Below are 26,736 nucleotides of genomic sequence, written 5' to 3'. Positions count from 1 at the left end.
AAACGCCCCGCCCCTCACTCCTCTACAGCCAATCGGAGCTGCCATCCCGCGAGTGGCGGCCGCACCACCCAATGGGCGCGGAGGCGGAAAGGCGCGGGGGCGGGCGGGGCGGGGCGCGGTGACGCCATCGCCAAGCGCGGTCCCGGGGCCGCGGCGCTGCCGGAGCTCGGCCCGCGCCGCCGCCGCCGCCGCCGCCCGGCCATGAGCCAGTTCAGCTTCGGGGCGGCCGCGCCCGGCGGCGCCTTCGGCCTGGGCGCGCCCCGAGCCGCCGCCGCCGCCACCACGGCCACCAGCGGCTTCTCCTTCTCCGCGCCGGCGCCCGCCCCCGCCTCCACCGGCTTCAGCTTCGGCAGCACGGCGCCGGCGGCGGGCGGCAGCCAGCCCGCCGGGCTGTTTTCCTTCAGCAGGCCGGGCACGGCCGCGCAGCCCTCCAGCTTCAGCTTCGGCTCGGCCAGCGCGGCCCCCGCCGCCACGACAGCAGCCGCCGCCTTCTCAATGGGGTGAGAACCGGGCCCGGGCGGGACGGACACAGGGACGGACAGAGGGACGGATGGAGCGGTGTCCCGTGGGTGCCGGGTGAGCGCTCTGCGGGGAAAGCTGCTCGGAGCGAGCCCTGGCCCCGTGTGCCGGCTCCTCCCAGCGCCCCGCAGGGCTCGGCGAGCCCCGGCCCCGGTCCCGCTCCGTTCGCACGGGAGCCCCGCACGTGGGGAAGGGGATGTGCCGCGATCCCGGCCGGAACGGGGCTGCAGACGCGAGCACGCAGAAATGCCGAAGCTCTGCTGCCCAATATCAAACGTCCCCTTCTCTATGACCCGGATCCGGAGTGCTCTGAATGCTTTCCCGGCACTTTGGGAGGGATTTGTCGATCAGGAGAGGCGGCGAGTTCTGGAGCGGTTCTGCAGAGCTGCTGCTGGCAAAGCTCGCCAGATGGGAGCTGTGGGAAGGGAGCTCAAATGGGGACGAGCAGGAAAAAACAGCCTTGGGTAGAGGGAGTGGAAGTGGTGAGCTGGGAGAAGAAGGAGCAGCTTCACGTGTGCTCCATAAGATGCCCTGTGGTACCTGGGTGGGTGGAGGCAATGAGGGGACAGGCAGCAGAATGAGCCCTGAGCGGGATGGCAGTGACGGCAGCTGGATGGAGTCTGTTGGCAGAACTGGGACACAGCCTGGCCAGCTGTGCATCTCTCTGAAAGGAGCTTTCTGCTGTCAGCAGATGCTCAGGGAGGAAGCCAGCTGTGGACTTGGGTGGATGTGTGACTCAATCAGAACGGCGTCCTTTCTGTTCTTTTCTTCCCCAGGGCAAACACCCCAAAAGTGACCTTTGGAGCCAGCACTGCCACTCCAGCTCCTGCAATCACAGGGGGCTTTTCCTTTGGTGTCCCTGCTGCAACCAGCACCCCCTCGAGCCAGGCAGCAGCCCAGTCTGGCTTTGCCTTTGGCTCTGCTGCCAGCAGCAGCAGCAGCAGCACGGCTCCCTCTGGGACCCCAGGAGGCTTCACCTTCTCCAGTGGCAGCACGAGCCAGGCGGGCACGGCCGGGTTCAGCATCGGCACCGCGGCTGCGCTGGCCACGGCGGCCGGGCTGAGCTTTGGCACGGCCCCTGCAGCTGCTGCCAGCACCAGCACGGCCACCCTGGCAGCTGCCACCCCCACAGCAGCGCCCTTCAGCCTCGGGGGGCAGCCCTCAGGTGGGTGAGCGGCCTGGGGGGCGTGGGGTGTCACACTGGGACACGGGGACACGGCCTGGGGTCACTGGGATGGGGCTGTGCTGTGGGCACAGTTTGGGGTCACTGGGATGGGGCTGTGCTGTAGGCACAGTCTGGGGTCACTGGGATGGGGCTGCAGGCACAGTTTGGGGTCACTGGGCTGGCCCAGCCCCATCCCCAGTGGGCACAGCTGTGAGCAGCAGGTGAGCAGCACTGACAGCAATGAGCCATGGAGTGCCCAGGTGTGCTGAGCAACCACCAAAGGGAGCACAGGGCACACAGGGGCAGGGCATCAACATGAGGGGTGTAAAGGGTTGGGCAAAAGAACAAGAAGGTCTGGTGCTTGCAGCCTTCTGTAGTGATTTGATCTTACTCTGTGTGGGTTGAAGCTTTCTGAAATTGTTTGTTGTTACTCTGTGTGTCATGACCATCTCAGCTGTGCCCTGTGCTGTGACAGAGCCTCGGGGGGGCAGCTGGGGGCTGGAGCCTTTGCCATGGGGGTGTCTGTGTGTGCAGTGGGGGTTTGGCTCTGCAGCCCCTGGCTTGTGCTGGGGCCAGAGGTGTTTCTGCCAGGCCTGTCCAGGGGCTGCAGTGCTGGCAGCAGTTGCTCTTTAGCCTGGAAGAAGGAATTCCATCTTTTCCTTTTGCTCCTGGTTCCAGGTCTGACCTTTGGGGCTCAGCCTTCATCAGCAGCCTCCAGTACAAGCACAGCAACACTGACCACAAGCACCAGCCAGGCACCCACCCTGAGCTTTGGAGCCAAGCTGGGAGGTAGGGAGCTGTTCCAGAAAACAATTCCTCAAGGCTTTGGGGACTCTGCTCTCCTCCTGGCTCTAGCTGTCTGTTGGAAGCACACAAATCTCCTATACTGGGGTGTGGGAAGGGGCCACAAGTGTTTGTTGCTGGCAGTGGGGATCTGTGACAGCTCCCAGAGCCATTGCACAGTGTGTCCTGTGGTTCTGATTGTGTCCTACATGCCCGATTCTGTTCTGTGCTTGTTTGGGGAGCACAGGGGAAGGGAGGCACAATCTTAAAGGAGCAAAGTGTGAAAGACAAGGAGTGGAGGGAGAATAAGAGGGAAATGAGGGTAACATGCTGACATGGCCCAGAACCAGGTGTGGCTGGGCATTTGGTGTCACCCTCCCAGCAGGGCTGTTGTGCAGGGGGTGGGAGCTCAGTGTGCTCTGCTTGTTCACCTGGAGCTGTTTGTCCCTGCAGTGACATCCACAGCTGCCAGCACGGCCTCCACCACCAGCACCACCTCAGTGCTGGGCTCCACAGGGCCCTCCTTGTTTGCATCTGTGGCAACTTCTTCAGCCCCAGCCTCCTCCAGCACCACGGGCCTCTCACGTGAGTCTCTGCAGGCAGGTTTGGCCCTGGGGCAATGCAGGGGCAGCCAGGGGGCTGCTGCTGCTGCTCCTCTGGGGCTGGGGCTGCTGCTGCTCCCCTGGGGCTGGGGCTGCTGCTGCTCTCCTGGGGCTGGGGGCAGCTGCTGTTCCTCTCGGGCTGGGGCTGCTGCTGCTCTCCTGGGGCTGCTGCAGGGAGAGAGGAGCAGGCTGGGCACAGCTTCTCCAAGGACCCTGCATGCCATGGCTCATGCCACCTTTCAATGGTGTCTTCTCTTCACAGTGGGTGCCACCTCCACTGGTTCCACTGGGACAGCCCCTCTGGGGACACTTGGCTTTGGATTAAAGGTTCCTGGAACCACAGCTGCCACCACAAGCACTGCCACTGGTAGGAACAGGGTGCTGAAAGGCACTGAAGGGAAGGGAGACTGAATTCAGTGCTATGTAGAAGAGTAAAGGGCCATGTTAGAGTAGCAGCACAGCAGCTGTGATTTGTAAAGCCCTCAAGTAACTGAAAACAGCACAGTCTGTCTTTCTCTGATCCTTTTCCATCTCCTTGTGAAAGCACAGAAGTTCTTTCATGCGCTGCAGAGGTGCAGGGGAGGAGCTGGGTGTGCTGGCAGTTCTTGGCTCCAGCAGTAGAACATGGGGATATTGACAAGGGGCTAGGCTGGGGATGTTTGCATTCCCTTCAGAGGGATCCACTGCAGCTCCTGTAGCCATGGGCACCCTGGAGCTGCTCTGCTTTGAGAGGTGCCAGCTGTGTCCCCTTCTTCTGCCTGACTTGGATCTCTTCCTGCAGGGACAACTTCTGCTTCTGGCTTCCCTTTGAACCTGAAGCCATTGACCACCACAGGTGCCATTGGAGCTGTGACCTCCACAGCTGCCACAACCACAGCCACCACAGCCAGGTGGGAGTTTGCTGCCGTTGACCCTTTCCTGCCTGGGCTGGAGCAGCTGCAGGGCTCGGGCTGGGCTCTGGAGGAGGGAGGGGAGATCAGTGAGAGCTGTGGTGTTTGTCTGTGCTGACCTCGTGTCCTGTGCTGCCCTCCCTCCTGTCAGTGCCCCCCCAGTGATGACTTATGCCCAGCTGGAGAGTTTGATCAACAAGTGGAGCCTGGAGCTGGAGGACCAAGAGAAGCACTTCCTGCACCAGGCCACACAAGTCAATGCCTGGGACCGCATGCTGATCGAGAACGGGGAGAAGGTGAGGAGGCCTCCAGAGCAACCTCATTCTGCTGCCTTGGCTTCTGCATGGCCCTGTTACAGGGGCATCAGGCATCTAGAACATGGTACAAATAGCTGGGAGCTCCCCTGGGTGCTTCTCACAGTCTCTGTGTGTGTGTCTGCTCTGGCCTTTAGGCCTTGGAGCTGGGAATTGTTCTGTGCCTTTGCTCTTTGATGCCAGGTTCTCTTAGGGGGGATCATGCCAAGCTTATTCCATCATTGGGGTGGAATAGGGAGGAGAAATAAGGAATAAGGGAGGATCATTCCTCCCTTACTCCATCTTGGGTGTGTAGATCTTTGTGACCATCTCTTGTTTCCAGTTGAACTTGCACAGTACTGCTCTCTCCCTCCCACCTCTCCTGTTTGCTGAGCTGACATTGTGGTTTTCAGGGTGTAATGAAATGTCTCCTGTTTCCAGATTACTTCACTACACAGAGAAGTAGAGAAGGTGAAGGTTGACCAGAAGAGGTAGGAGACCATGAGCACTTGAAATGATTTTATTTCTTCTCTGCCTTGTCCTGCCTGGCTGTGGGACAGCTCTGCCATGTGTGCAACATGAAAGGGAAGCAGTTGGCATTTCTCTTTGCAGACTGGATCAGGAACTGGACTTCATTCTGTCCCAGCAGAAGGAGCTGGAGGACTTGCTGACCCCTCTGGAGGAGTCTGTGAAGGAGCAGAGCGGGACCATCTACCTGCAGCACGCGGATGAGGAGCGGGAGAGAACGTGAGGCACCGACCTGCTGGGGTTGGGATGGGCACTGGGCTGGCTCACAGCAGCCAGTGGGACATGAAGCTGGGATGGGGACAGGAGTGAACAGGCAGTGGCTGCTGTCAGATACTTAATCCTGTTCTATGCATGGCAGCTTTAGTTTTTACTTACACTCCTCCAGTCCCTTGCTTGTCTGTCTCTGTGTGTTGATCAAGGGAGAGAGGGGCTGGGAGTCCCTTCATGTGGGTTTGGAGCTTCTCTGGCTGCTGTTCCCAGGTCTCTGCCAGCAGACCTTGGCTGCAGACATGGAGGCTCATTCTGATTGCCCACAGTTGCTGTGACTGCAAGCAGCTCTTCAGAGTTTTCTTTACCCATTCTGATGTTGGTTCCTGTGTGCTCTGCAGCTACAAACTGGCTGAAAACATCGATGCTCAGCTGAAGCGCATGGCACAAGATCTGAAGGACATCATTGATCACTTGAACACATCAGGAGGCCCAGCAGACACAAGTGACCCTGTAAGTGCAAGCTTTTATTTTATACTGCTGAAGAGGCAAAGGATATTGAAATAGCTCTAACTCTTCATTTGTCCCCATGTGGATACTCCACTCATACTTTATGCTTTTTGTAATATCCTCATAAAAGAGGATTTGAATAACCAGCTCCTTCTGATATCTATTGAATTGATTTTGATGCTCCTTTTGGCTTTACTGTGAAGCTTTCTTTCAGCAAAAATTTCCTTTCAGTATTGCAGACTGAGTTTTTCCACATTCATTTTGAATTTTGCCTTCTCCAGCCTAAGGTGATCAATGTTCTGCTGGTTCCTAGGTCTAAATTAAAACAAGCCAAAGCCACAGGCATATCCTCTAAACTGTGCAGTGTTCTTGCTGGTAAGGAGTAGCTAAATACCAGCATTGCTGCACACACTTCCCTGGCCAAGTGGCTGCTGCCTTAGGGAAGCTGGGCAAGGAGAAACTTGCCTTTGACTCCTCTTGCTGTTTATGTAGTCTCACAACTGACTTGCACCTTCTCCCTCTGCTCAGCTTCAGCAGATCTGTAAAATTCTGAATGCACACATGGATTCCCTGCAGTGGATTGACCAGAATTCAGGTGAGCTTTGTCCTGCAGCCTTTTGGGAATGTGAATGGGAAGCAGGAGCCTGTGTGTGTGTGTTTGCCCATCCCTGAATTGCTGAGGATGCCTGAGGAGTGTTCCTCCTCACCTTCAGTGGCACTGTCCCTTCTGGGCTGGAATTCTCCTGCTGTGCCTGATCAGAGGCCTCTGCTCAGAAGTTACTCCTGACAACTGGTATTTTTTACCCAAAAAGCCCTCCTTGAAATGTGTAAGTGCAAAAAAGAGAACTTGAAAACCTTATTCATGCTGTGAAACTAATGTTAAATAGTTCAGAGTGTGGGGTTTGCCTTTGATGCAGGAAAATTTGTGAGGGGAAGTGTGTGTGTTGAGTGTTATTATCCCTTGAATCTGAAAATGGGAAGCCACATCCAGGTAAGATGGAACAGCCTGCCTTGATCTGCAGGTGGGGTAACTGGAGGAATAATCTGGGAATTTCACAGTTTCAATATCCTGAGATCCAGTGCACAGAGGGATGCACTCAGGGGTGAACATTTGACAGTGGAGTCATACTAAAGAAAGACAGGGAAAAGGAACTTTTCTCCCTGAGAGTGCCTCCTGGTGAGGGATTCTGGAATTCCGTGCCGTTTGGATTTTAACTTTGAGCAGCCACACAGGGGCACGGCAGAATAAAGCAGCTCTCCTCTCAGCAGCCCAAGTGCACTGCCTGGCTGCAGTGCTGGGAAATGCTCACACCTGGGGTAGCTGCCTGTGTGAAAGCAAACCTGCTGTTCTCCCTGTTCACACAGAATTATTGGCTTAGGGCAGGGTCTAACTGGGTGTTTTCTTTCAAAACACTTCTGCTAAGCTCCACATTCCAAACATGCCTTTTTTAGGAAATTTGGTACAGCTCCTGTGCCACCTGAATTCTTTTCAGAATGTGTGTGAAAATAGCTGTTTCCTTTAAATTTTCCTAGAAAGGAGAGCCATTTTTTCCTCTGCCACTCAATAATGACAAAGTTTTGTTATTGGCAATTCTTTGGGTTGTGTTTTCCTCCGGATTTGTCAAATCTGAGTGACTGTCAACAAGAAAATATTTTTCATTCTGCAAGCAAAACTGTGCAGGATTGTGTTCTGGGCTGACTGTGACATTAATTCCTTGTTTCTGCCACAGTTGTGCTGCAGAGGAAGGTGGAAGAGGTGACCAAGGTTTGTGAGAGTCGCCGCAAGGAGCAGGAGCGCAGCTTTAGGATCACCTTTGATTGAAACATTCCCAAGTTCAAAGGATGGATATAAAACCACCACAGAAAACAGAGGTGTTTGGGAGCTAAGGACTGAAATTATGACCTGGTTTTTGTTTCCTTTTTTACAATAAAATATGTTGTTTGTTCAAAGCCAGTCTGTGGTGTTGGACAGGGTTTCACCTGCTCCCATCAGAAACTGGATGAAGTTTGTACTCTGTCTTTAGCTGTGCCTGCAGACTGGTGAGGTAACAAATGTTGCCTTGGAGGGCTCTGTGTGGTTTTGCATGGCCTGGTTTGGGAGGAGGCTGCAGGGGTGGCTTCTGTGAGAAGTTGCCAGAAGCTTCCACCATGTCCAGCAGAGCCAGTCCCTGGTGGCTCCAAAAGATGGACAAATTGCTGGCCAGGGCTGGACCAGTTAGGCTGGTAATTCCTCTGTGAAATTTAAGAAGAAAGAAAAACAAATTTGTGGCTCAGTTGTAATTGTGGCCAGAGAAGAGTGGGGTGAAAACCTGTGAGGGGAACAACTCTGCAGCCACCAAGGGAAGGGGGGGAAGAGGTGTTCCAGGCACCAGGGCTGAGATTGCTCTGCAGCCTGTGGTTGAAGAGCATGGGGAAGCAGCTGTGCCCCTGCAGCCCATGGGGATGCTGAGAGCCACCTGCAGCCCATGGAGGAACTCCAGGGCAGAGCAGGAGCATTCCTGGGAGGAGGCTGTGAGCCCATGGCTGAGGAGCAGCCTGTCCTGGAAGGCAGAGTGACCCACACTGCAGCAGTCTGAGGGGGGCTGTTGCCTGTGGGATGGACTCGTGTCAGAAGTTCAGAGAGAACTGTCTCCTATGGGAGGGACCCCAAACCTGGGGTGCTGAACTGACCATGACCCCCAATTCCTGTCTCCTTGACCATGATTCCCATTCCCATCTCCCTGTGTTGCTGGGGTAGGAGGGATGGGTGGGGGGGAAGGTGTTTCTAAGGGCTAATTTTACTTCGCATTTCCTTCTCTGCTTTGGTTAGCAATAAACTTATTTAGTATCTCTACTGTGAAAAATGAGTATTGTATGATTGACTTTTCACAAATATTAAAATGAATATTATATATGTGATGTTAGAAAGTTATGCTGTAATAATTTTCTTAAGTAGTGTGTTAAATATAGTTTTAGGTTATAACAAAATGTTAAAATAGAAACTATGCTATGTAAGATACTTTTTTAAAGAAAGGACTTGCAGCGATACAGCAGCCACAGGGCACCTGAATCTTTCAGAGAAAGAGAATTTATTGTCCCATTATTAGAAGAAACGAACTTCTTCCTGCCTTGCTCTGGTTTAACGATGCTCTTAGGCTTCAGAGGAAGAAATTGACACTGACCAGACAGAATCCTGTGTTTGAATGGAATTTTTGCATCATGTATGAGGTGTATGAATATGCAACAGGCTGTTGTTTTTAAGGGTTAATCCTCTGTTAACGTGGGTCCTTTTTAGGGCTTATTTTGCCCAGAAAGAGGTACCCAGACTGCCCATAACTTTGTTTTTGTTTGTCTCGTATTGTCTTGATTCAAATTGACCAAATTTTTTATTGCTCTAATGATATTGCTATTTTTATAACCACTTTATTACCATTAAACTGTTAAAATTTCAAAACCCAGCGATTGCCGTTTTTCCCCTCTCCGCTCAGCCTGTTATGCCCTTGACGCCATCTGACGAGCGATCTCTTCCGGTGCCTCCCTCAGCCCCGCATTCAATATTCCCCTCTCCGTTCAGCTGCAGAGGGGTGCGGCTGTTTTTGGGGTGTGCCTGTCCCCTGTCCCCGCTCACCCCACAGCGGGCACCGCTCGGTGCAGAGCTCCGGGGCCCCGCTCCGTGCCCGGCCCCGCTCGGTGCCCGGTACCGCGGCCCCGGCCCGGCCGCTTCTTCCGGGGCGGCTCCCGGTGCTCCCCGCAGGCGCCGGCGGTGCAGAGCGGCGGAGCCATGCGCCGGTGAGCGGGGCAGCCGGGGCTCCCGGGTGCCCAGAGAGCCCCAACCGGCTGCCGGGCACGGCCTGGGCCCGGTGCCAGCCCCGGTGCTGCGGCCGGAGCGCGCCCGTCCCGGAACGGGGGGAACGGGAGCGCGGCACGGCCCGGGCGGGGCTGGGGCCGGGTCTGGCTCTGGGATGGGTTCGGGGTTTGGGGACTCCCTGCTTCGGAGCGGGTGACCCCGGAAAGGGAAAAGCGCTGCTGAAAGTCACAGTTTCGTTTCGGCGTCGCGGTTTCGCTTCTTTCGTGCCTGACTCATTTGAAACTAGCTAGACCCTGCTAGATGCTAGATGCTGTGTTTGAATGGAAGTTATGCATCGTCTTGCATCTAGATGCATAGGAATTTGGTCAATAAAAATGATGGCATACCATTTTAAAGTGAACAAACACCCTCCCACCGATACAAAAACACCCGAAGATTCCTTGGGATACTGTAATGTTCTCAAAGGAATCCCAAATCTGTTGACTTTTCTAGTAATGTTAAAGGGAGTTTTGGTCAAGTAACTTTTGGTTCCTTGTGTTTTTAAATCCCGTAAAAACAGCCCAGGAGGTGGAGGAGCTGTAGCAGGGATGTGTGTTGAGCAGTGGTTTTCCCCTGTTGCCCGATTTCCCATGCCTGTGCTGTGTTTGTGTGCCCAGGGTGAACAGCAGCCTGTCCAGCGATGAGCTCCTCCTGGAGGACCTGGAGACAGAAGGGGAGAGGCAGCTCAAGAGCCTCCTCCACCACCAGCTGGACACCAGTGTCTCCATCGAGCAGTGAGTCCTGATCTGGTGTGCTTTGGGAGACAGCAGCCCCTTGCTGCCCCCCGTGCCTCAGAGCTGAGCTGTTTGTGCTGTTCCTTTGGCTCACAGGTGCAAGTCCAAGCGGAGATGCTTTGCCCCTGCAGCTTTTTACAAACCCTTTGGGGAAGAGGCTGCAGGGGCTTTGAGCCTGTCCCAGTTCCAGGCCCTGCAGGAGAGTGACAAGGAAACCTCCTCTCTCCGGGAGCTGGGGCTCTCTGACTCGGAGATCCTGCTCTGGAAGAACCAGGATTCAGCAAGGAAGGTGGGTGTGCTGCTTTCTGGGGCCCCAAAGAAGGAGGAATTGAGAATCTGACTCCATGTTCTCAAAAGGATATGATATGATATGATATGCTATATGATATGATATTTACAGACATCTTTTATGAAAATTTTTTTTCTTTAGGATTTTTCTTCCTGAGAAGCTGAGAGGCTTTAAGAACAAAATGTAAACAATGGTTATCTGCTGCTGTGGAATGTAACAGGTGCACCTGTGATTGGTCTCATAGAGTTGTTTCTAATTAATGGCCAATCACAGTCAGCTGGCTTGGACTCTTTGTCCAAGGTACAAGCTTTTGTTATAATTTTTTTTCTATTCTTAGCTAGCCTTCTGATTAAATCCTTTCTTCTATTCTTTTAGTATAGTTTTAATATAATACATATCATAAAATAATAAATCAAGCCTTCTGAAACATGGAGTCAGATCCTCGTCTCTTCCCTCATTCTCAGACCCCTGTGAACACTGTCACTATGATATGATATTATGAGAAAGAATACAGATAGAAGGCTTAACAAGAATGATAATGAAAAACTCCTGACTGACTCCTCAGAATCCAGTACAGCTGATGGTGATTGGTCATTAGGTAAAAATAATTCATATGAAACCAATCAAACAATGACCAGTTGATAAGCAATCTCCAGACCACATTCCAAAGCAGCAAAACACAGGAGGAGCAATCAGATAATTATTGTTTTCATTTCTCTCTGAGGCTTCTCAGCTTTCCAGGAGAAGAAATCCTGGCAAAAGGATTTTTCCAGAAAATATGACAGTGATAGGTGGGCATGCTCTGCTCTCACCTGAGGGTGCTCAGCTTCCTCTGACCCTGTGGCACTCTGGTAGAAAATTCCGGTCCTTTGTAAGCCATTGGTAAAGAATGGCCACTCCTGTATCCCAGCACTGTCCTACATTTCCTCTGGCCTCTTTTCTTTGGTGGAATGGTTGGTGTTAAAAGCTATGGTGGAGGCAGGACTGGGTCCTTTGGAACACAGCAGGATGTGAGGATATTCCTGCCTCTGCCTCGATCTGAAACAAATAATTTCACCTGTTTATACCTGTGTATGAAGGATTTAAATGCCAGAAGAGAAGGAGAAAATATTTCAAAACACCTCAACATCCTGCTTTGAGTATCCTGACAGATCCCTGGCTCCCATTGCTGATTTGGGATGGCTGTTTGTAGGGAGTGCTCTCCTTAGGGGCTTGCAGGACCTTCAGGGGCCCTGGGACAGCCACATGAAAATGGTGCAGACCTCTCAGACCACGAGTGTGGTGGCACTTGCCTGGGCTCCTCCCTGGGTGCTCTTCCAGCAGGTTTTTCCCACCATCACCTTTATTTTTTCACATTCCAGACACAAGAGGCTTTTGTGGTTGTCCTATGTCAGGTGCACTGGAGTGTCCTGCTCTTAATTTGCCAAACTAGAAAATGCAAAACTTGGGCTGATCTTTGGCTTCCCTTTGTCTCCTCTCCCTGAGTGATAGGTGTGTGCAGGAGAGAGTTGTCTGTGGTAATCAGGGGCTTGCTTCTTTTCAGCTGAAGTCATGACTTGCTTTGGTGTTTAAATGCAAATCCAGCCCTGGTGTGGCCTGATTAAAGCTTGGTGCAGAGAGGAATAGTGTTAATTTAGCAATGAAAATCAATGTCGTCAGTACCAGCTGTTATATTTAGTGTGAAATGTATTCTGGGACGTTCAGAAAAAATTATTTGTATGGAAAACACTTCTCTGATAGAAAAAAAGAAGGTGACATCAGGGTATGTCTTCTACAGGTTCTGAGAGGAAAATATTTATGGATAAAGCCTAAGTCAGGTAGTGATGTGCAGCTTTGGAGGTGGAGGCCCTGAGTGAAATATTCCACCATGAGTGATGAATAATGTCAGCTGAGACAGAACTTCAGATTGCCTGGGGAGCTCTTGGCAGAGTACTGAGTGCAGATTTCTGTTATTTTCAGCTGCTAAGTGGCAGCTTTTTTGAAAACAAAGTACAACAAATGATTTCCGGGAATTGCTTTTCCTGTAAACAGCTTTTGTGCCTGGGGGGAGCTGTGCAATGGTGAATGGCAGAGTATGTGCAGATGTGGGGCAGAGCTACCATGGGGAGCTCTGTTGGGCTTTGCTCAGTGCAGGGAGAAAGCCTGGTTTGTTGCCCGAGGCAGAAGGATCTGCCACAGTAATTCTCAAAGTGAGTTTGAGAGCAGAAATTCCACCCCCAGCCCCATGAAAGCGTGTTCTGATGGAGCAGAAGTGCCCTTCCAGGAGCACCCCTGTGTGGGGTGTGCTTTGGCAGCACGAAGTGGCCCCTGCAGTGAGGTTTGTTTGCCCAGGGATGCTCCCTGCTCACAGCTGTGCTGCAGCTCCTCTGAGGTTTCTGCCTCAGTGGTGCTGGTTGGGGTTTGGTGCTCAGCATAAACCTCCCCTCGGGTGCCAAGCAGCAGCTGGGGTCCACTTTTCAGCAAATAAGGTTCTCAGGGTCACAGACTAAGAGCTTGGTGGAAACGTGAGCTTGGGGATGCTGTAGGTGTGGGGAAGAACTGCCAGAGGATGGTGGTGCAGTCACTGAATGAGCCTTCTGAGAACATGGAATCAGATTCATTCATTCCTTCCGGCAGTGGGGGTCGTAGAAAATACGGGAGTTGCTGTGCTGTTTTGCAGGGTTGTGCCATTTGGCTGGCTCTGTGGAGGAACCCGTGCCGTTGCTGATGTTGCTGTGCTGTTTTGCAGGGTTGTGCCGTTTGGCTGGCTCTGTGGAGGAGCCCGTGCCGTTGCTGATGTTGCTGTGCTGTTTTGCAGGGTTGGGGCATTTTTTGGCTGGCTCTCTGGAGGAGCCCGTGCTGTCGCTGATGTTGCTGTGCTGTTTTGCAGGGCTCGGGGCTGGGGGCAGCCCCCGAGGCCACGCAGGAGCGGCTGGATGCCATCCGGGAGAAGCTGGAGGAGCGGCGCCGCATTCTGGCGCTGCCGCAGCGCTTCGCGGGCAGCAAGCAGCTGAGCCGGCGGGAGATGGAGATCGAGCAGGCGCTGTTCCAGGGCACAGACCGCCACTCCTTCCTCAGGGCCCTCTACCACCAAGGTGCCGCCCCCAGCCAGGGCTCCTCCTGCACTCACAGCCAGCCCCACACGTTTCTGTCTGGCCTTCTGTCCCCGAGGATGTGGTTCTGCTTTGGTGCTGTGTGGGAGGAGATATTTTCATCTCTTACGGGAGCAGGAAGAGTTGGTTCTCTTTTAAGAGAAGTTAGAGGCTTTTAAAGTGTATTTCTAGGTTTCCTTGAGGCGTTGCATGTAGTGCAGAGCAGCTCAGGGTGTGGGAGGGGAGCTGGGTGATGCCTTGGTGGAGCCTCGAGGTCTGAGTTAAGCAAAGTGCCTGCTTTTAAAGTGGGTCACGGGCATCTTTTCATGAAAATCCTTTCATTAAGATTTTTTCCTGCTGAGAAGCTAAGAAGCTTCAGGAGCAAAATGTAAACAATGGTGATCTGCTGCTGTGGAATGCAACAGGTGCATCTGTGATTGGCCCATCTTAAATGTTTATAATTAATGGCCAATCACAGCCCAGCTAGCTCAGCTCTCTGTCCGAGCCACAGACCTTTGTTATTCATTCCTTTCTATTCTTTGCTTAGCTAGCCTTCTTAGAACCTTTCCTTCTAATCTTTTAGTATAGTTTTAATGTAATATATATCATAAAATTATAAATCAAGCCTTCTGAAATATGGAGTCAAATCCTCATCTCTTCCTTCAACATAAGACCCCTGTGACCACCGTCACAAAAGAGAATTTCTGGGTCTCCTTGAGGTGCTGCATGTAGTGCAGAGCAGCTCAGGGTGTGGGAGAGGAGCTGGGTGATGCTTTGGTAGAGCCTCGAGGTCTGGGTTAAGCAAAGTGCCTGGGTGGGACTGGAGATTGTTCCTTATCTGCAGGGGGTGAGGGAAGCAAAGGCACAGAACAGGTAAGAGGAGGAATGACTTGTTAAATCTTCATCCCTGAAGGGCAACTGGGTCCACTTGAAGGCTGCTCTCACATTTGCCCTCATTTCCACTAAAGAGAATTAAAAGAGATCATTGATGAGTCCATGTCATGGACCTTTTTAAACCCAGGAGCTTAATCTGATGTCCTTGAAATCCAAGTGTTCCTATTCCAGGCAGTGGTACAGGAGGGCAGCATGGCCCATCCTTGCTGCACGTGCAGGAGGAAGGTGTGTTGAAGGAGTCACTAGAAAGTGCTGAAATGTGGCTGCAGATAAGTGAGGGCATCTTTGAAAAGAGCTCTGATGTAGCACAGGTGGAGCTGCTGCTCTCTGCAGGTTCATCCTGAGCTGGGGAACCAGCACTTGCTGGGGCTGTTTTAAACAGCCTGCAGGGTCTGGGCACAGAGGCTGGGGTGAAATGGGGTTTCTCCTTTCTGTGTCTCTTCTTGCAGTCTGTGTGTTTTCCAGGCTATGGGTGATAGTTACCACATATCTCTGTTATGAATTAGATGACACTCAGAAGAGGGGGACAGATGAAAAGGACCCCATGGTTCATCTGGAGAGTGTTTACCAAGAGTTGCTGAGCAAGAAGTGCCCTGAAAAAGTCCAGTCTGCTACAAATGACCCCTGCTCGCCCCCCACCCCACAGGGGTCTAGGACTGAGGAGTCATCACTTCCAGAGCAGGAGGAGCAAGCAGAACAGGCAGCAAGTCCCAGTGTTTCTGCAGCAGAGCCCCAGCAGTCCCCTCCCAGGCCTGTGGTTATCAAAGAGCCAGTTGAGTTTGTCCCAGAAGAGGAGATCCTCAGGAACCGCCTCTCAGAGGAGGAACTGCGGAAAATCCCCAGGTTCTCCTCCTACCATCCAGGGGAGCCCAACAGGGTAAGCTGAGATGAACCAGGAGTTATCCCTGCTCAGCAGGATGCCCTGAAGCTGTGTCAGGAGGCACAGGCTCCTCTTTGCTGTTGCCTTGGAGTTGCTGGGCTGATCCTGCAGGCCAGGGGGAAGAGGAGCCTCCACTGTGGGGCAAAAAGGGACCTTGGGCTCTGATGGGAAGGCACCAGCCTGGCAGAGAGCTGTACCTGTGAGCCCAGCCCTCCCTGGCTCCAGCAGCTCACCTGTCAAGATGTGCTCTGTCTGTTTGGGCCTGGCTGAGTCCTGCTGTCACTTTATTCAGACTCTTCTGTCTGGTAGCTGGAGATTATTGCATTTTATAAATAAACAGAGTGAACCGAATAAACTGTTTTATAAATAAACTGAACTAAATAAACTGAACTGTTTTGTAATAAACTGAAACTGTCAGCTCTTGATGCAGGCAAGCAGGGTGGTGCCTTGACTTCAGAGCTGCCTTTCTCTGTACACCCACGTGTCCTCTAAATGCCATCAATAGCACGTGGGTGTGAGGGTTGAGCTAATTCACACCTTGAGCTGTGCAGGCTGGAGGGTGTGTTTGCATGGCAAAGGCTGGCTGACCCTGTGTGTGTTCCAGGTGCTGTATTTGAAGAACCTGTGCCCCCGAGTGACAGTGAGGGACCTGGTGTCCCTGTTTGCCCGGTTCCAGAGGGAGGACAGCCCCCTGATCCAGTTCCGCCTCCTGAGCGGCCGCATGAGGGACCAGGCCTTCATCACCTTCCCTGGTGAGTTCCTGCCTTGTGCCTCTCTGTTCTTCCTGACTCCCAAAGGTGTCACATCCTCCTGCAGAGCACTTCCAAAGAGAAGCAGGGGAATTCACTCCTTTATCTTCCTGTTGTGCCATACTGCTTTCCCTGGGTTGGAAAGGGATTTACCAGGGCAGAAGTGATGTGTGCAGTGTTCATTCAGCAGGCCACAGCAGGCTGAGGGGCCAGCAGATGGGAACACCCATAGGATGACCCTGTTGTACCCATGCCAGCAGGTGCCTGTGCCCACTGTGCCCTCTCCTTGCAGATACAGAGTCAGCCCAGAGAGCCCTGCAGCTGCTGAACGGGTACAAGCTGCAGGGGAAGCCCCTGGTCATCGCCTTTGGGAAAAGCAGGAAGCACTTGCCAGAGGGTGACTCTGCCATCCCCAGCTCCTCTGCTGCAGAGAACCCTCCTGCCACGTGAGCGATGGAGAACCAGCAGCCTTGGGGAGTTCAGTGAACTGTGGGTGAACCTGGGACAGTGCAGGACTGTTGGGAGCCAACGTGCAGGACCAACAATCTCAGACTGGGTGGAGCTGGGGCCTGGGCACTTCTTGAGAGCTGGGCAGTGCCCACACACTGTTGTGGCAAGGAGGGAGGGAAGAGGCCAGGTAAATAAATGCATTTATTGTGATATTTTTTCGGTGTGTGCTTATTGCTGTTCATAGTCCTAAGTCTTCTACAGCCAAGTGTGCTGTACTCTGTGTCCACACCTCAGTCGTGGGAGCCTCCCAGCTCTGCAGGCTCCTCTGGACAAAGAGACTGCCCCAAGCCCTTCAAAGCAGCATTTCTGTATCTCACTAGTCTGCATGCAGAGCTAAAGCACAGAGACCAGACTTCCCCACAAACTTTAGGCAGCTACTCCTGTCCAGCACAACAAAGATCACCTTTGGGAACAAACAACACAATTTATTGCAAGAAAAGGAAACAAAAGCCAGGTCATCATTTTGGATCTCAAAACCTGCACAGAAAACAGAGGTGTTTATATCCATCCTTTGAACAGGGGGGTGTTTCAATCAAAGGTGATCCTAAAGCTGCGCTCCTGCTCCTTGCGGCGACTCTCACAAACCTTGGTCACCTCTTCCACCTTCCTCTGCAGCACAGCTGTGGCAGAAACAAGGGATTAATGTCACACTCAGCCCAGAACACAACCCTGCACAGTTTTGCTTTCAGGAGAAAGAAAAACATTTTGGGAAGGCGTTTTTGGTAAAACAGCAGCAGTTGTCAGGAGTAACTTCTAAGCAGAGGCCTCTAATCAGGCACAGCAGGAGAATTCAAGCCAGAAGGGACAGTGCCACTGAAGGTGAGGAGGAACACTCCTCAGGCATCCTCAGGAATTCAGGGATGGGCAAACACACACACACGGGCGCCTGCTTCCCATTCACAGTCCCAAAAGGCTGCAGGACAAAGCTCACCTGAATTCTGGTCAATCCACTGCAGGGAATCCATGTGTGCATTCAGAATTTTACAGATCTGCTGAAGCTGAGCAGAGGGAGAAGGTGCAAGTCAGTTGTGAGAGTGCATAAATAGCAAGAGGAGTCAAAGGCAAGTTTCTCCTTGCCCAGCTTCCCTAAGGCAGCAGCCACTTGGCCAGGGAAGCGTGTGCAGCAATGCTGCTACTTTGCTCCTCCATACCAGCAAGAACACTGCACAGTTTAGATGATGTGCCTGTGGCTTTGTCTTATTTTAATTCAGCCATAGGAACCAGCAGGACATTGATCACCTCAGGCTTGAGGTGGCAAAATTCAAAATGAATGCGGAAAATCTCAGTCTGCAATGCTGAAGTGAAAATTTTACTGAAAAACAAAAAAGCTGCTGAGTACAGCCATAAGGAGTATAAAGATCAATTTAATGTAAATAATAAAAAAAGAAGCTTGCACTTACAGGGTCACTCGTGTCTGCTGGGCCCCTGGATGTGTTCAGGTGCTCAGTGATGTCCTTCAGATCTTGTGCCATGCGCTTCAGCTGAGCATCGATGTTTTCAGCCAGTTTGTAGCTGCAGAGCACACAGGAACCAAGGGCAGAATGGTTAAACAAAACTCTGAAGAGCTGCCTGCAGTCACAGCAACTGTGGGCAATCAGAATGAGCTTCCATGTCTGCAGCCAAGGCTGGCAGAGACCTGGGAACAGCAGCCAGAGAGGCTCCAAACCCACATGAAGGGACTCCCAGCCCCTCTCTCCCTTGATATACAGACAAGCAGGAAAGTGGAGGACTTCCTGCAAGGCTTTGTGGGGACTGAAGGAAGGAGCAAGCCTGGATTCAAAATGCCTTATCTCTTGGACCAGACAAACAGTGCCTTTAATTACCCTGCCACAATGCATCCCTAAAACCTTACCAGGGGGCTCGTGCCACACAGAGTTCTCTGCCCTCACCACTGCTGGCACTGAAAAACCCATTAACTTCCCAAGATTATGCCAATATTAGTAACCTCTTCCCAGACAGCTGATTAAAACAACATCCAAAGTGCTGTTCAAGCTGATTCAAGGGCTTCCACTCACTGTTCTGATTTCTAAAGAGTAAAATCTAACTTGCCATGCATAGAACAGGATTAAGTATCTGACAGCAGCCACTGCCTGTTCACTCCTGTCCCCATCCCAGCTCCATGTCCCACTGGCTGCTGTGAGCCAGCCCAGTGCCCATCCCAGCCCCAGCAGGTCGGTGCCTCACGTCCTCTCCCGCTCCTCATCCGCGTGCTGCAGGTAGATGGTCCCGCTCTGCTCCTTCACAGACTCCTCCAGAGGGGTCAGCAAGTCCTCCAGCTCCTTCTGCTGGGACAGAATGAAGTCCAGTTCCTGATCCAGTCTGCAAAGAGAAATGCCAACTGCTTCCCTTTCATGTTGCTGACATGGCAGAGCTGTCCCACAGCCAGGCAGGACAAGGCAGAGAAGAAATAAAATCATTTCAAGTGCTCATGGTCTCCTACCTCTTCTGGTCAACCTTCACCTTCTCTACTTCTCTGTGTAATGAAGTAATCTGGAAACAGAAGACATTTCATTACACCCTGAAAACCACAAAGTCAGCTCTGCAAACAGGAGAGGTGGGAAGGAGAGAGCAGTACTGTTCAACTGGAAACAAGAGATGGTCACAAAGATCTGCAGATCCAAGATGGAGTAAGGGAGGAATGATCCTCCCTTATTCCTTATTCCTCCTCCCTATTCCACCCCAATGATGGAATAAGCTTGGGATGACCCCCCCTAAGAGAACCTGGCATCACAGAGCAAAGGCACAGAACAATTCCCAGCTCCAAGGCCTAAAGGCCAGAGCAGACACACACACAGAGACTGTGAGAAGCACCCAGGGGAGCTCCCAGCTATTTGTACCATGTTCTGGATGCCTGATGCCCCTGTAACAGGGCCATGCAGAAGCCAAGCCAGCAGAACGAGGTTGCTCTGGAGGCCTCCTCACCTTCTCCCCGTTCTCGATCAGCATGCGGTCCCAGGCATTGACTTGTGTGGCCTGGTGCAGGAAGTGCTTCTCTTGGTCCTCCAGCTCCAGGCTCCACTTGTTGATCAAACTCTCCAGCTGGGCATAAGTCATCACTGGGGGGGCACTGACAGGAGGGAGGGCAGCACAGGACACGAGGTCAGCACAGACAAACACCACAGCTCTCACTGATCTTCCCTCCCTCCTCCAGAGCCCAGCCCGAGCCCTGCAGCTGCTCCAGCCCAGGCAGGAAAGGGTCAACGGCAGCAAACTCCCACCTGGCTGTGGTGGCTGTGGTTGTGGCAGCTGTGGAGGTCACAGCTCCAATGGCACCTGTGGTGGTCAGTGGCTTCAGGTTCAAAGGGAAGCCAGAAGCAGAAGTTGTCCCTGCAGGAAGAGATCCAAGTCAGGCAGCAGAAGGGGACACAGCTGGCACCTCTCAAAGCAGAGCAGCTCCAGGGTGCCCATGGCTACAGGAGCTGCAGTGGATCCCTCTGAAGGAAATGCAAACATGTCCAGCCCAGCCCCTTGTCAATATCCCCATGTTTTACTGCTGGAACCAAGAACTGCCAGCACACCCAGCTCCTCCCCTGCACCTCTGCAGTGCATGAAAGAACTTCTGTGTTTTCACAAGGAGATGGAAAAGGATCAGAGAAAGACAGACTGTGCTGTTTTCAGTTACTTGAGGGCTTTGCAAATCACAGCTGCTGTGCTGCTACTCTAACATGGCCCTTTACACCTCTACATAGCACTGAATTCAGTCTCCCTTCCCTTCAGTGCCTTTCAGCACCCTGTTCCTACCAGTGGCAGTGCTTGTGGTGGCAGCTGTGGTTCCAGGAACCTTTAATCCAAAGCCAAGTGTCCCCAGAGGGGCTGTCCCAGTGGAACCAGTGGAGGTGGCACCCACTGTGAAGAGAAGACACCATTGACAGGTGGCATGAGCCATGGAATGCAGGGCCCTTGGAGAAGCTGTGCCCAGCCTGCTCCTCTCTCCCTGCAGCAGCAGCAGCCCCAGAGGAGCAGCAGCAGTCCCAGCCCCAGAGGAGCAGCAGCAGCCCCACCCCCAGAGGAGCAGCAGCCCCACCCCCAGAGGAGCAGCTGCCCCAGCCCCAGAGGAGCAGTAGCAGCCCCAGCCCCCTGGCTGCCCCTGCATTGCCCCAGGGCCAAACCTGCCTGCAGAGACTCACGTGAGAGGCCCGTGGTGCTGGAGGAGGCTGGGGCTGAAGAAGTTGCCACAGATGCAAACAAGGAGGGCCCCGTGGAGCCCAGCACTGAGGTGGTGCTGGTGGTGGAGGCCGTGCTGGCAGCTGTGGATGTCACTGCAGGGACAAACAGCTCCAGGTGAACAAGCAGAGCACACTGAGCTCCCACCCCCTGCACAACAGCCCTGCTGGGAGGGTGACACCAACTGCCCAGCCACACCTGGTTCTGGGCCATGTCAGCATGTTACCCTCATTTCCCTCTTATTCTCCCTCCACTCCTTGTCTTTCACAATTTGCTCCTTTAAGATTGTGCCTCCCTTCCCCTGTGCTCCCCAAACAAGCACAGAACAGAATCGGGCATGTAGGACACAATCAGAACCACAGGACACACTGTGCAATGGCTCTGGGAGCTGTCACAGATCCCCACTGCTAGGGCAAACCCATAGCAACAAACACTTGTGGCCCCCTCCCACACCCCAGTATAAGAGATTTGATTAATTCTAACAGACAGCTACAGCCAGGAGGAGAGCAGAGTCCCCAAAACCTTGAGGAATTGTTTTCTGGAACAGCTCCCTACCTCCCAGCTTGGCTCCAAAGCTCAGGGTGGGTGCCTGGCTGGTGCTTGTGGTCAGTGTTGCTGTGCTTGTACTGGAGGCTGCTGTTGAAGGCTGAGCCCCAAAGGTCAGACCTGGAACCAGGAGCAAAAGGAAAAGATGGAATTCCTTCTTCCAGGCTAAAGAGCAACTGCTGCCAGCACTGCAGCCCCTGGACAGGCCTGGCAGAAACACCTCTGGCCCCAGCACAAGCCAGGGGCTGCAGAGCCAAACCCCCACTGCACACACAGATACGCCCAAGCCAAAGGCTACAGCCTCCTGTGGCCCCCCGAGGCTCTGTCACAGCACAGGGCACAGCTGAGACAGCCAGGACACACAGAGTATCTTCATACAAATACAGAAAGCTTCAACCCACACAGAGAAACACCAAACCACAGCAGAAGGCTGCAAGCACCAGACCTTCTTGTTCTTTTATCCAACCCTTTATTACCCCTCATGTTGATGCCCTGCCCCTGTGTGCCCTCTGCTCCCTTTGGTGGTTGCTCAGCACACCCGGGCACTCCATGGCTCATTGCTGTCAGTGCTGCTCATCTGCTGCTCACAGCTGTGCCCACTGGGGATGGGGCTGGGCCAGCCCATGCCAGTGACCCCAAACTGTGCCTGCAGCCCATCCCAGTGACCCCAAACTGTGCCCGCAGCACAGCCCCATCCCAGTGACCCCAAACTGTGCCCGCAGCCCCATCCCAGTGACCCCAAACTGTGCCTGCAGCACAGCCCCATCCCAGTGACCCCAGGCCGTGTCCCCGTGTCCCAGTGTGACACCCCACGCCCCCCAGGCCGGTCACCCACCTGAGGGCTGCCCCCCGAGGCTGAAGGGCGCTGCTGTGGGGGTGGCAGCTGCCAGGGTGGCCGTGCTGGTGCTGGCAGCAGCCGCAGGGGCCGTGCCAAAGCTCAGCCCGGCCGCCGTGGCCGGCGCAGCCGCGGTGCTGATGCTGAACCCGGCCGTGCCCGCCTGGCTCGTGCTGCCACTGGAGAAGGTGAAGCCTCCTGGGGTCCCAGAGGGAGCCGTGCTGCTGCTGCTGGCAGCAGAGCCAAAGGCAAAGCCAGATTGGGCTGCTGCCTGGCTCGAGGGGGTGCTGGTTGCAGCAGGGACACCAAAGGAAAAGCCCCCTGTGATTGCAGGAGCTGGAGTGGCAGTGCTGGCTCCAAAGGTCACTTTTGGGGTGTTTGCCCTGGGGAAGAAAAGAACAGAAAGGACACCATTCTGATTGAGTCACACATCCACCCAAGTGCACAGCTGGCTTCCTCCCTGAGCATCTGCTGACAGCAGAAAGCTCCTTTCAGAGAGATGCACAGCTGGCCAGGCTGTGTCCCAGTTCTGCCAACAGACTCCATCCAGCTGCTGTCACTGCCATCCCGCTCAGGGCTCATTCTGCTGCCTGTCCCCTCATTGCCTCCACCCACCCAGGTACCACAGGGCATCTTATGGAGCACACGTGAAGCTGCTCCTTCTTCTCCCAGCTCACCGTTTCCACTCCCTCTACCCAAGGCTGTTTTTTCCTGCTCGTCCCCATTTGAGCTCCCTTCCCACAGCTCCCATCTGGCGAGCTTTGCCAGCAGCAGCAGCTCCGCAGAACCGCTCCAGAACTCGCCGCCTCTCCTGATCGACAAATCCCTCCCAAAGTGCCGGGAAAGCATTCAGAGCACTCCGGATCCGGGTCAGAGAGAAGGGGACGTTTGATATTGGGCAGCAGAGCTTCGGCATTTCTGCGTGCTCGCGTCTGCAGCCCCGTTCCGGCCGGGATCGCGGCACATCCCCTTCCCCACGTGCGGGGCTCCCGTGCGAACGGAGCGGGACCGGGGCCGGGGCTCGCCGAGCCCTGCGGGGCGCTGGGAGGAGCCGGCACAAGGGCCAGGGCTCGCTCCGAGCAGCTTTCCCCGCAGAGCGCTCGCCCGGCACCCACGGGACCCCGCTCCATCCGTCCCTTTGTCCGTCCCGCCCGGGCCCGGCTCTCACCCCATTGAGAAGGCGGCGGCGGCTGTCGTAGCGGCGGGGGCCGCGCTGGCTGAGCCGAAGCTGAAGCTGGAGGGCTGCGCGGCCGTGCCCGGCCTGCTGAAGGAGAAGAGCCCGGCGGGCTGGCTGCCGCCCGCCGCCGGCGCCGTGCTGCCGAAGCTGAAGCCGGTGGAGGCGGGGGCGGGCGCCGGCGCGGAGAAGGAGAAGCCGCTGGTGGCCGTGGTGGCGGCGGCGGCGGCTCGGGGCGCGCCCAGGCCGAAGGCGCCGCCGGGCACGGCCGCCCCGAAGCTGAACTGGCTCATGGCCGGGCGGCGGCGGCGGCGGCGCGGGCCGAGCTCCGGCAGCGCCGCGGCCCCGGGACCGCGCTTGGCGATGGCGTCACCGCGCCCCGCCCCGCCCGCCCCCGCGCCTTCCCGCCTCCGCGCCCATTGGGTGGAGCGGCCGCCACTCGCGGGATGGCAGCTTCGATTGGCTGTGGAGGAGTGAGGGGCGGGGCGAGTCGGCGTTGCTGTGGGGATGAGGGACGCTGCTGCGGGAGCGGAGTGAGGGACAGGGAGAGAGAGAGAGAGCGGAGTGATGGACAGGCGACAGCGGAACAGGGGTGCGGGACAGGGGACACCAGGCTGGAATTGCGGGACCGGAACACGTACCTGCCAATACCTGCCTCTCACATTCAAAAGGCGACATTAAATCAGGAACTTTTTCCACTTCCTGCTTTCTTTGATCACTGCTTGACCTCTTTTTTCCTGTTTAGAATAACAGCCTTTCATTCCAGAGGAATCCATCCATTTCAATGAGATCATTTCCAGAGAATTGGGCGGGTTTTAGTTTAATGTGCTAATGGAGTTACATTCCAATGGCAAACATCCACAGAAAAATTAATTTCCTGTTGAGAACTCCTGACCTGTTGCAGTACAAAAAGTTTGACTTCCTTACCAAAAATTTCAGCTCAAATGCTATGTGGAAAGAACTGCTAGAGTTTGGAGAATTATGTGGATATTACTGAAGGAAAATTATTTCTCTGATCAACAAATTCCAGGGTGCAACCAGTTCATATGGCTCAATGGTTGTTAGCTGTTGAAGTTTAGCATTCCATAAAGCCAGATAAGATAGCCTTTATCATTAAGTAGAAGGGAAACCAGCTGGCTCCGGAGGCCAAGAAGTAAATTTTTATAACTTAGAAACCAGGTAATAAAGGCACTTTTCGACAGAAGGAAGCAATGTCAAAGTTAGCAGCACTGTCTGAGGATGAGGACCTATGAATGTGTTGGAAAGTTCAGTGAAAACACCTGTGCAGTACTTGTAACTGCTGGAAAAATGATAATTACATTTCTGTTCTAAACCCCTACATGCCAGATTTTTACCTTGTGCTTCAGGATACCGACACAAATGGACAGTGGTGCCTAGAGAGAATTCTCCTAACACTGTTTCCTTGTCACTCCTGACTGTGCTGGTGCCTTCCCCTGGAATCAGCTGCTCCCAGTGCTCTGTGCTGCACACAAGGGTTAAACTGCATTTCTCTGTGTGCTCCTCTGGGATCACCCCACTTTCTCAGGTGCCCTTGGGTCAGAGGAAGTGGAATCACTGCTGAGGACTATGCTCCATTGAGGCACCAACGAGGTCAAGCTGACCTGCATTCCATATCAGAATCACTCTTGTGGAGAGAAAAAAGACAGGTTATTGTCATAGGGACTCATTTCTTGGGGGAACAGAAGGCCCAGTGTATGGACATTGGAAGCAAGGACAGGTTACACAGGAAAATGAGGGAGATGCTATTCAACAGTTCATGTGGCCAGAGCTTGATCAGTGTTCAAGCTTGCCAGTGCTGTGAAAGACAGCAAAAAGGACTTATTAAAACATATTAACAGCAAAAAGAGGTTCAGAGATCACATCAGTCTGCACTTGATGAGGTCAGACACTTCACAAACAGGGACATGGACAAAGCAGCGATGTTTAATACCTTCTTCCCCTCTGTCACTAACATGGGATGAGCCCTGGAGCTGTGATTAGGGGCAGGATAAACTCCCAGCCCAAACTGGATGTGTTTGAGGCTTGCGGCTCCAACTGCATGCACACAAATCTATGGGGCACGATTCTTAACCCCATAAATCTGTGGGGTTCATCCCAGGGTGAAAGGAAAATGCTTGGGCTGTCATCACAGGATCTCTCCATTATTTTTCAAGTCTTGGGAGCCTGGAGAGGTCCCTGCACACTGGAAGCTGGCCAAAGTCCTGGTTTTCAAGATGAGCAAGAAGGAAGACCCTGGTATTTACAGTGCTGTCAGTCTCACTCCAGTGCCTGGTGAAAGAGAGTTATTTTCTGGGCATTATTGAAAATCACTTGAGAGACAACACAGTCTTTTGGCTTCCAGCAAGGAGCAGGTTTCTGGCTGAGAAAATTTCTCTGGATAAACCTCTCATTCTTTTCAAGTTTCGGGACAGGGGGAGGGTGAGAGCTGCGTTTATTTATAGATGTATGTGTGTTTGTGTTTCCAATTTCTCTCTCTCACGGTGCAGAGCGTGCTGCCCGTGTCCTGCAGAGGGAGGTGACCTTCTCCCACACGGTGGCACTGCTGGCCTGCCTGTGTCCCGCACGTGTCCCTTGCAAGGGTCCTCAGAATGGCCCGGTGGACGCTGGCATCTCACAGAACCCCAGCATGGCGGCCCTGTGCAGCTGGCTGGTGAATCTGGGTCACCCTCTGCTCCTCCGTGCCGCATTTGGGGGAAGGGGAAAGGCGGGGTCACACCAGCACTGAACACAGGGTGTGGTGAGAACAGTCGTGCTCATCCTGCTCATCCCTCGCTGCCTCGGGGCACCCATGGGGCCAAACCCCTCCTGTTGCTCCTGTTTCACTGCCTCAGCTCCCCCCAGGCCCCTCTTGTTTCTCCTCACTGCTGCCATGCTGTGCCCCTTTTCCAACATAAGCTACATCAACACCTTTTTCCTCAAAGCCTGCTCATCTCTCCCAGCACCCTATAACTCCTCTGTAGCCCCGCATTTCTCTTCACAGAGAAAAGCAAGGCACAATTCTTCCCAAGAATATTTCTGGGATTCACATTCTCAGAACCTCAGAGAAAGAAAACACAATTCTTATAATTTGCTGTGCCTGTGTTTGTGCCAAAGCAGAATGCAATATGGAGATTGTTTACCCAGAGTGATGGTGTTTTGTTTCCTTGGCCTGTCAGGGCCAGGTGTGTGTGTGTGTTGGGACTGTTGAGTGACAGTCACCAGATTCTGGGCAGTGTGTGCAGGGATGAGTGCTTGGCAGATCCAGTTTTAGATGTATAGAATAATATAGTATAATAAAGTAATTAATTAGCCTTCAATATCCATGGAGTTAGATGCATCATTCTCTCTCGCCTCATTGGGGCCATCACAGTATTGCAATATTCCTCCATGCTCTTTTTCCCTCCTGTGCTTTCCTTTGTGCCCACATTCCTTTCCTCTTTGCTGCCTTTGAGGCCTGGCCAGAGCACAGACTGGAGGTGGGAAGGCCTTTCCTTTCCTGCAGTCAGGCTTTGGATTCTTTCATAAGCAGCTCAGGCACCCAGGGCTGTGTCAGGTGCGGGGTCTGGC

At 53.6% G+C, this 26,736-nt stretch overlaps 3 protein-coding genes across 3 annotated transcripts; 2 read left to right on the top strand and 1 right to left on the bottom strand.

Annotated features, from left to right (window-relative positions):
* Positions 1 to 117: 117 nt before the first annotated feature.
* LOC102067903 (nuclear pore glycoprotein p62) lies at positions 118 to 7,447 on the top strand. Its single transcript, XM_074551767.1, has 12 exons — positions 118 to 500; positions 1,296 to 1,684; positions 2,363 to 2,473; positions 2,921 to 3,052; positions 3,332 to 3,436; positions 3,851 to 3,959; positions 4,111 to 4,255; positions 4,694 to 4,743; positions 4,865 to 4,999; positions 5,389 to 5,500; positions 6,026 to 6,092; positions 7,228 to 7,447. Exons 1-12 carry the CDS (start codon positions 202 to 204, stop codon positions 7,317 to 7,319), a joined length of 1,746 nt encoding a protein of 581 aa, XP_074407868.1. The 5' UTR covers positions 118 to 201; the 3' UTR covers positions 7,320 to 7,447.
* A 1,548-nt stretch (positions 7,448 to 8,995) lies between these two features.
* RBM41 (RNA binding motif protein 41) lies at positions 8,996 to 16,608 on the top strand. The gene is made up of 7 exons (XM_074551769.1): positions 8,996 to 9,265; positions 9,941 to 10,057; positions 10,154 to 10,346; positions 13,216 to 13,420; positions 14,818 to 15,188; positions 15,796 to 15,943; positions 16,233 to 16,608. Exons 1-7 carry the CDS (start codon positions 9,258 to 9,260, stop codon positions 16,388 to 16,390), a joined length of 1,200 nt encoding a protein of 399 aa, XP_074407870.1. The 5' UTR covers positions 8,996 to 9,257; the 3' UTR covers positions 16,391 to 16,608.
* Positions 16,609 to 16,854: 246 nt separating this feature from the next.
* LOC106629294 (nuclear pore glycoprotein p62-like) lies at positions 16,855 to 23,544 on the bottom strand. The gene is made up of 12 exons (XM_074551768.1): positions 23,164 to 23,544; positions 21,996 to 22,378; positions 21,170 to 21,280; positions 20,578 to 20,709; positions 20,192 to 20,296; positions 19,669 to 19,777; positions 19,373 to 19,517; positions 18,891 to 18,940; positions 18,635 to 18,769; positions 17,851 to 17,962; positions 17,382 to 17,448; positions 16,855 to 17,070 (listed from the first exon to the last, which is right to left on the bottom strand). The coding sequence occupies exons 1-12, from the start codon at positions 23,460 to 23,462 to the stop codon at positions 16,979 to 16,981; spliced, it is 1,740 nt and encodes a 579-aa protein (XP_074407869.1). The 5' UTR covers positions 23,463 to 23,544; the 3' UTR covers positions 16,855 to 16,978.
* Positions 23,545 to 26,736: the final 3,192 nt, after the last annotated feature.

Source organism: Zonotrichia albicollis, chromosome 14 (assembly GCF_047830755.1).
Source record: "Zonotrichia albicollis isolate bZonAlb1 chromosome 14, bZonAlb1.hap1, whole genome shotgun sequence".
In the NCBI taxonomy this organism is placed as follows: Eukaryota; Metazoa; Chordata; class Aves; order Passeriformes; family Passerellidae; genus Zonotrichia; species Zonotrichia albicollis.
Note: the sequence above shows the minus strand (reverse complement) of the source record. Positions and strands in the feature narration are given on the sequence as shown.

Excerpts from the sequence above, each read along its gene's own strand:
- LOC102067903 (XM_074551767.1), top strand. The coding sequence starts at position 202 with ATGAGCCAGTTCAGCTTCGGGGCGGCCGCGCCCGGCGGCGCCTTCGGC. Across the intron at positions 2,474-2,920 it reads CTTTGGAGCCAAGCTGGGAG|TGACATCCACAGCTGCCAGC; the intron begins GTAGGGAGCTGT and ends TTGTCCCTGCAG. Across the intron at positions 3,053-3,331 it reads CAGCACCACGGGCCTCTCAC|TGGGTGCCACCTCCACTGGT; the intron begins GTGAGTCTCTGC and ends TTCTCTTCACAG.
- RBM41 (XM_074551769.1), top strand. Across the intron at positions 10,058-10,153 it reads ACCAGTGTCTCCATCGAGCA|GTGCAAGTCCAAGCGGAGAT; the intron begins GTGAGTCCTGAT and ends TTTGGCTCACAG. Across the intron at positions 15,189-15,795 it reads ATCCAGGGGAGCCCAACAGG|GTGCTGTATTTGAAGAACCT; the intron begins GTAAGCTGAGAT and ends TGTGTGTTCCAG.
- LOC106629294 (XM_074551768.1), bottom strand. The coding sequence starts at position 23,462 with ATGAGCCAGTTCAGCTTCGGGGCGGCCGTGCCCGGCGGCGCCTTCGGC. Across the intron at positions 18,770-18,890 it reads GTGAAGGTTGACCAGAAGAG|ACTGGATCAGGAACTGGACT; the intron begins GTAGGAGACCAT and ends TTCTCTTTGCAG. Across the intron at positions 17,963-18,634 it reads GATGAGGAGCGGGAGAGGAC|CTACAAACTGGCTGAAAACA; the intron begins GTGAGGCACCGA and ends TGTGCTCTGCAG.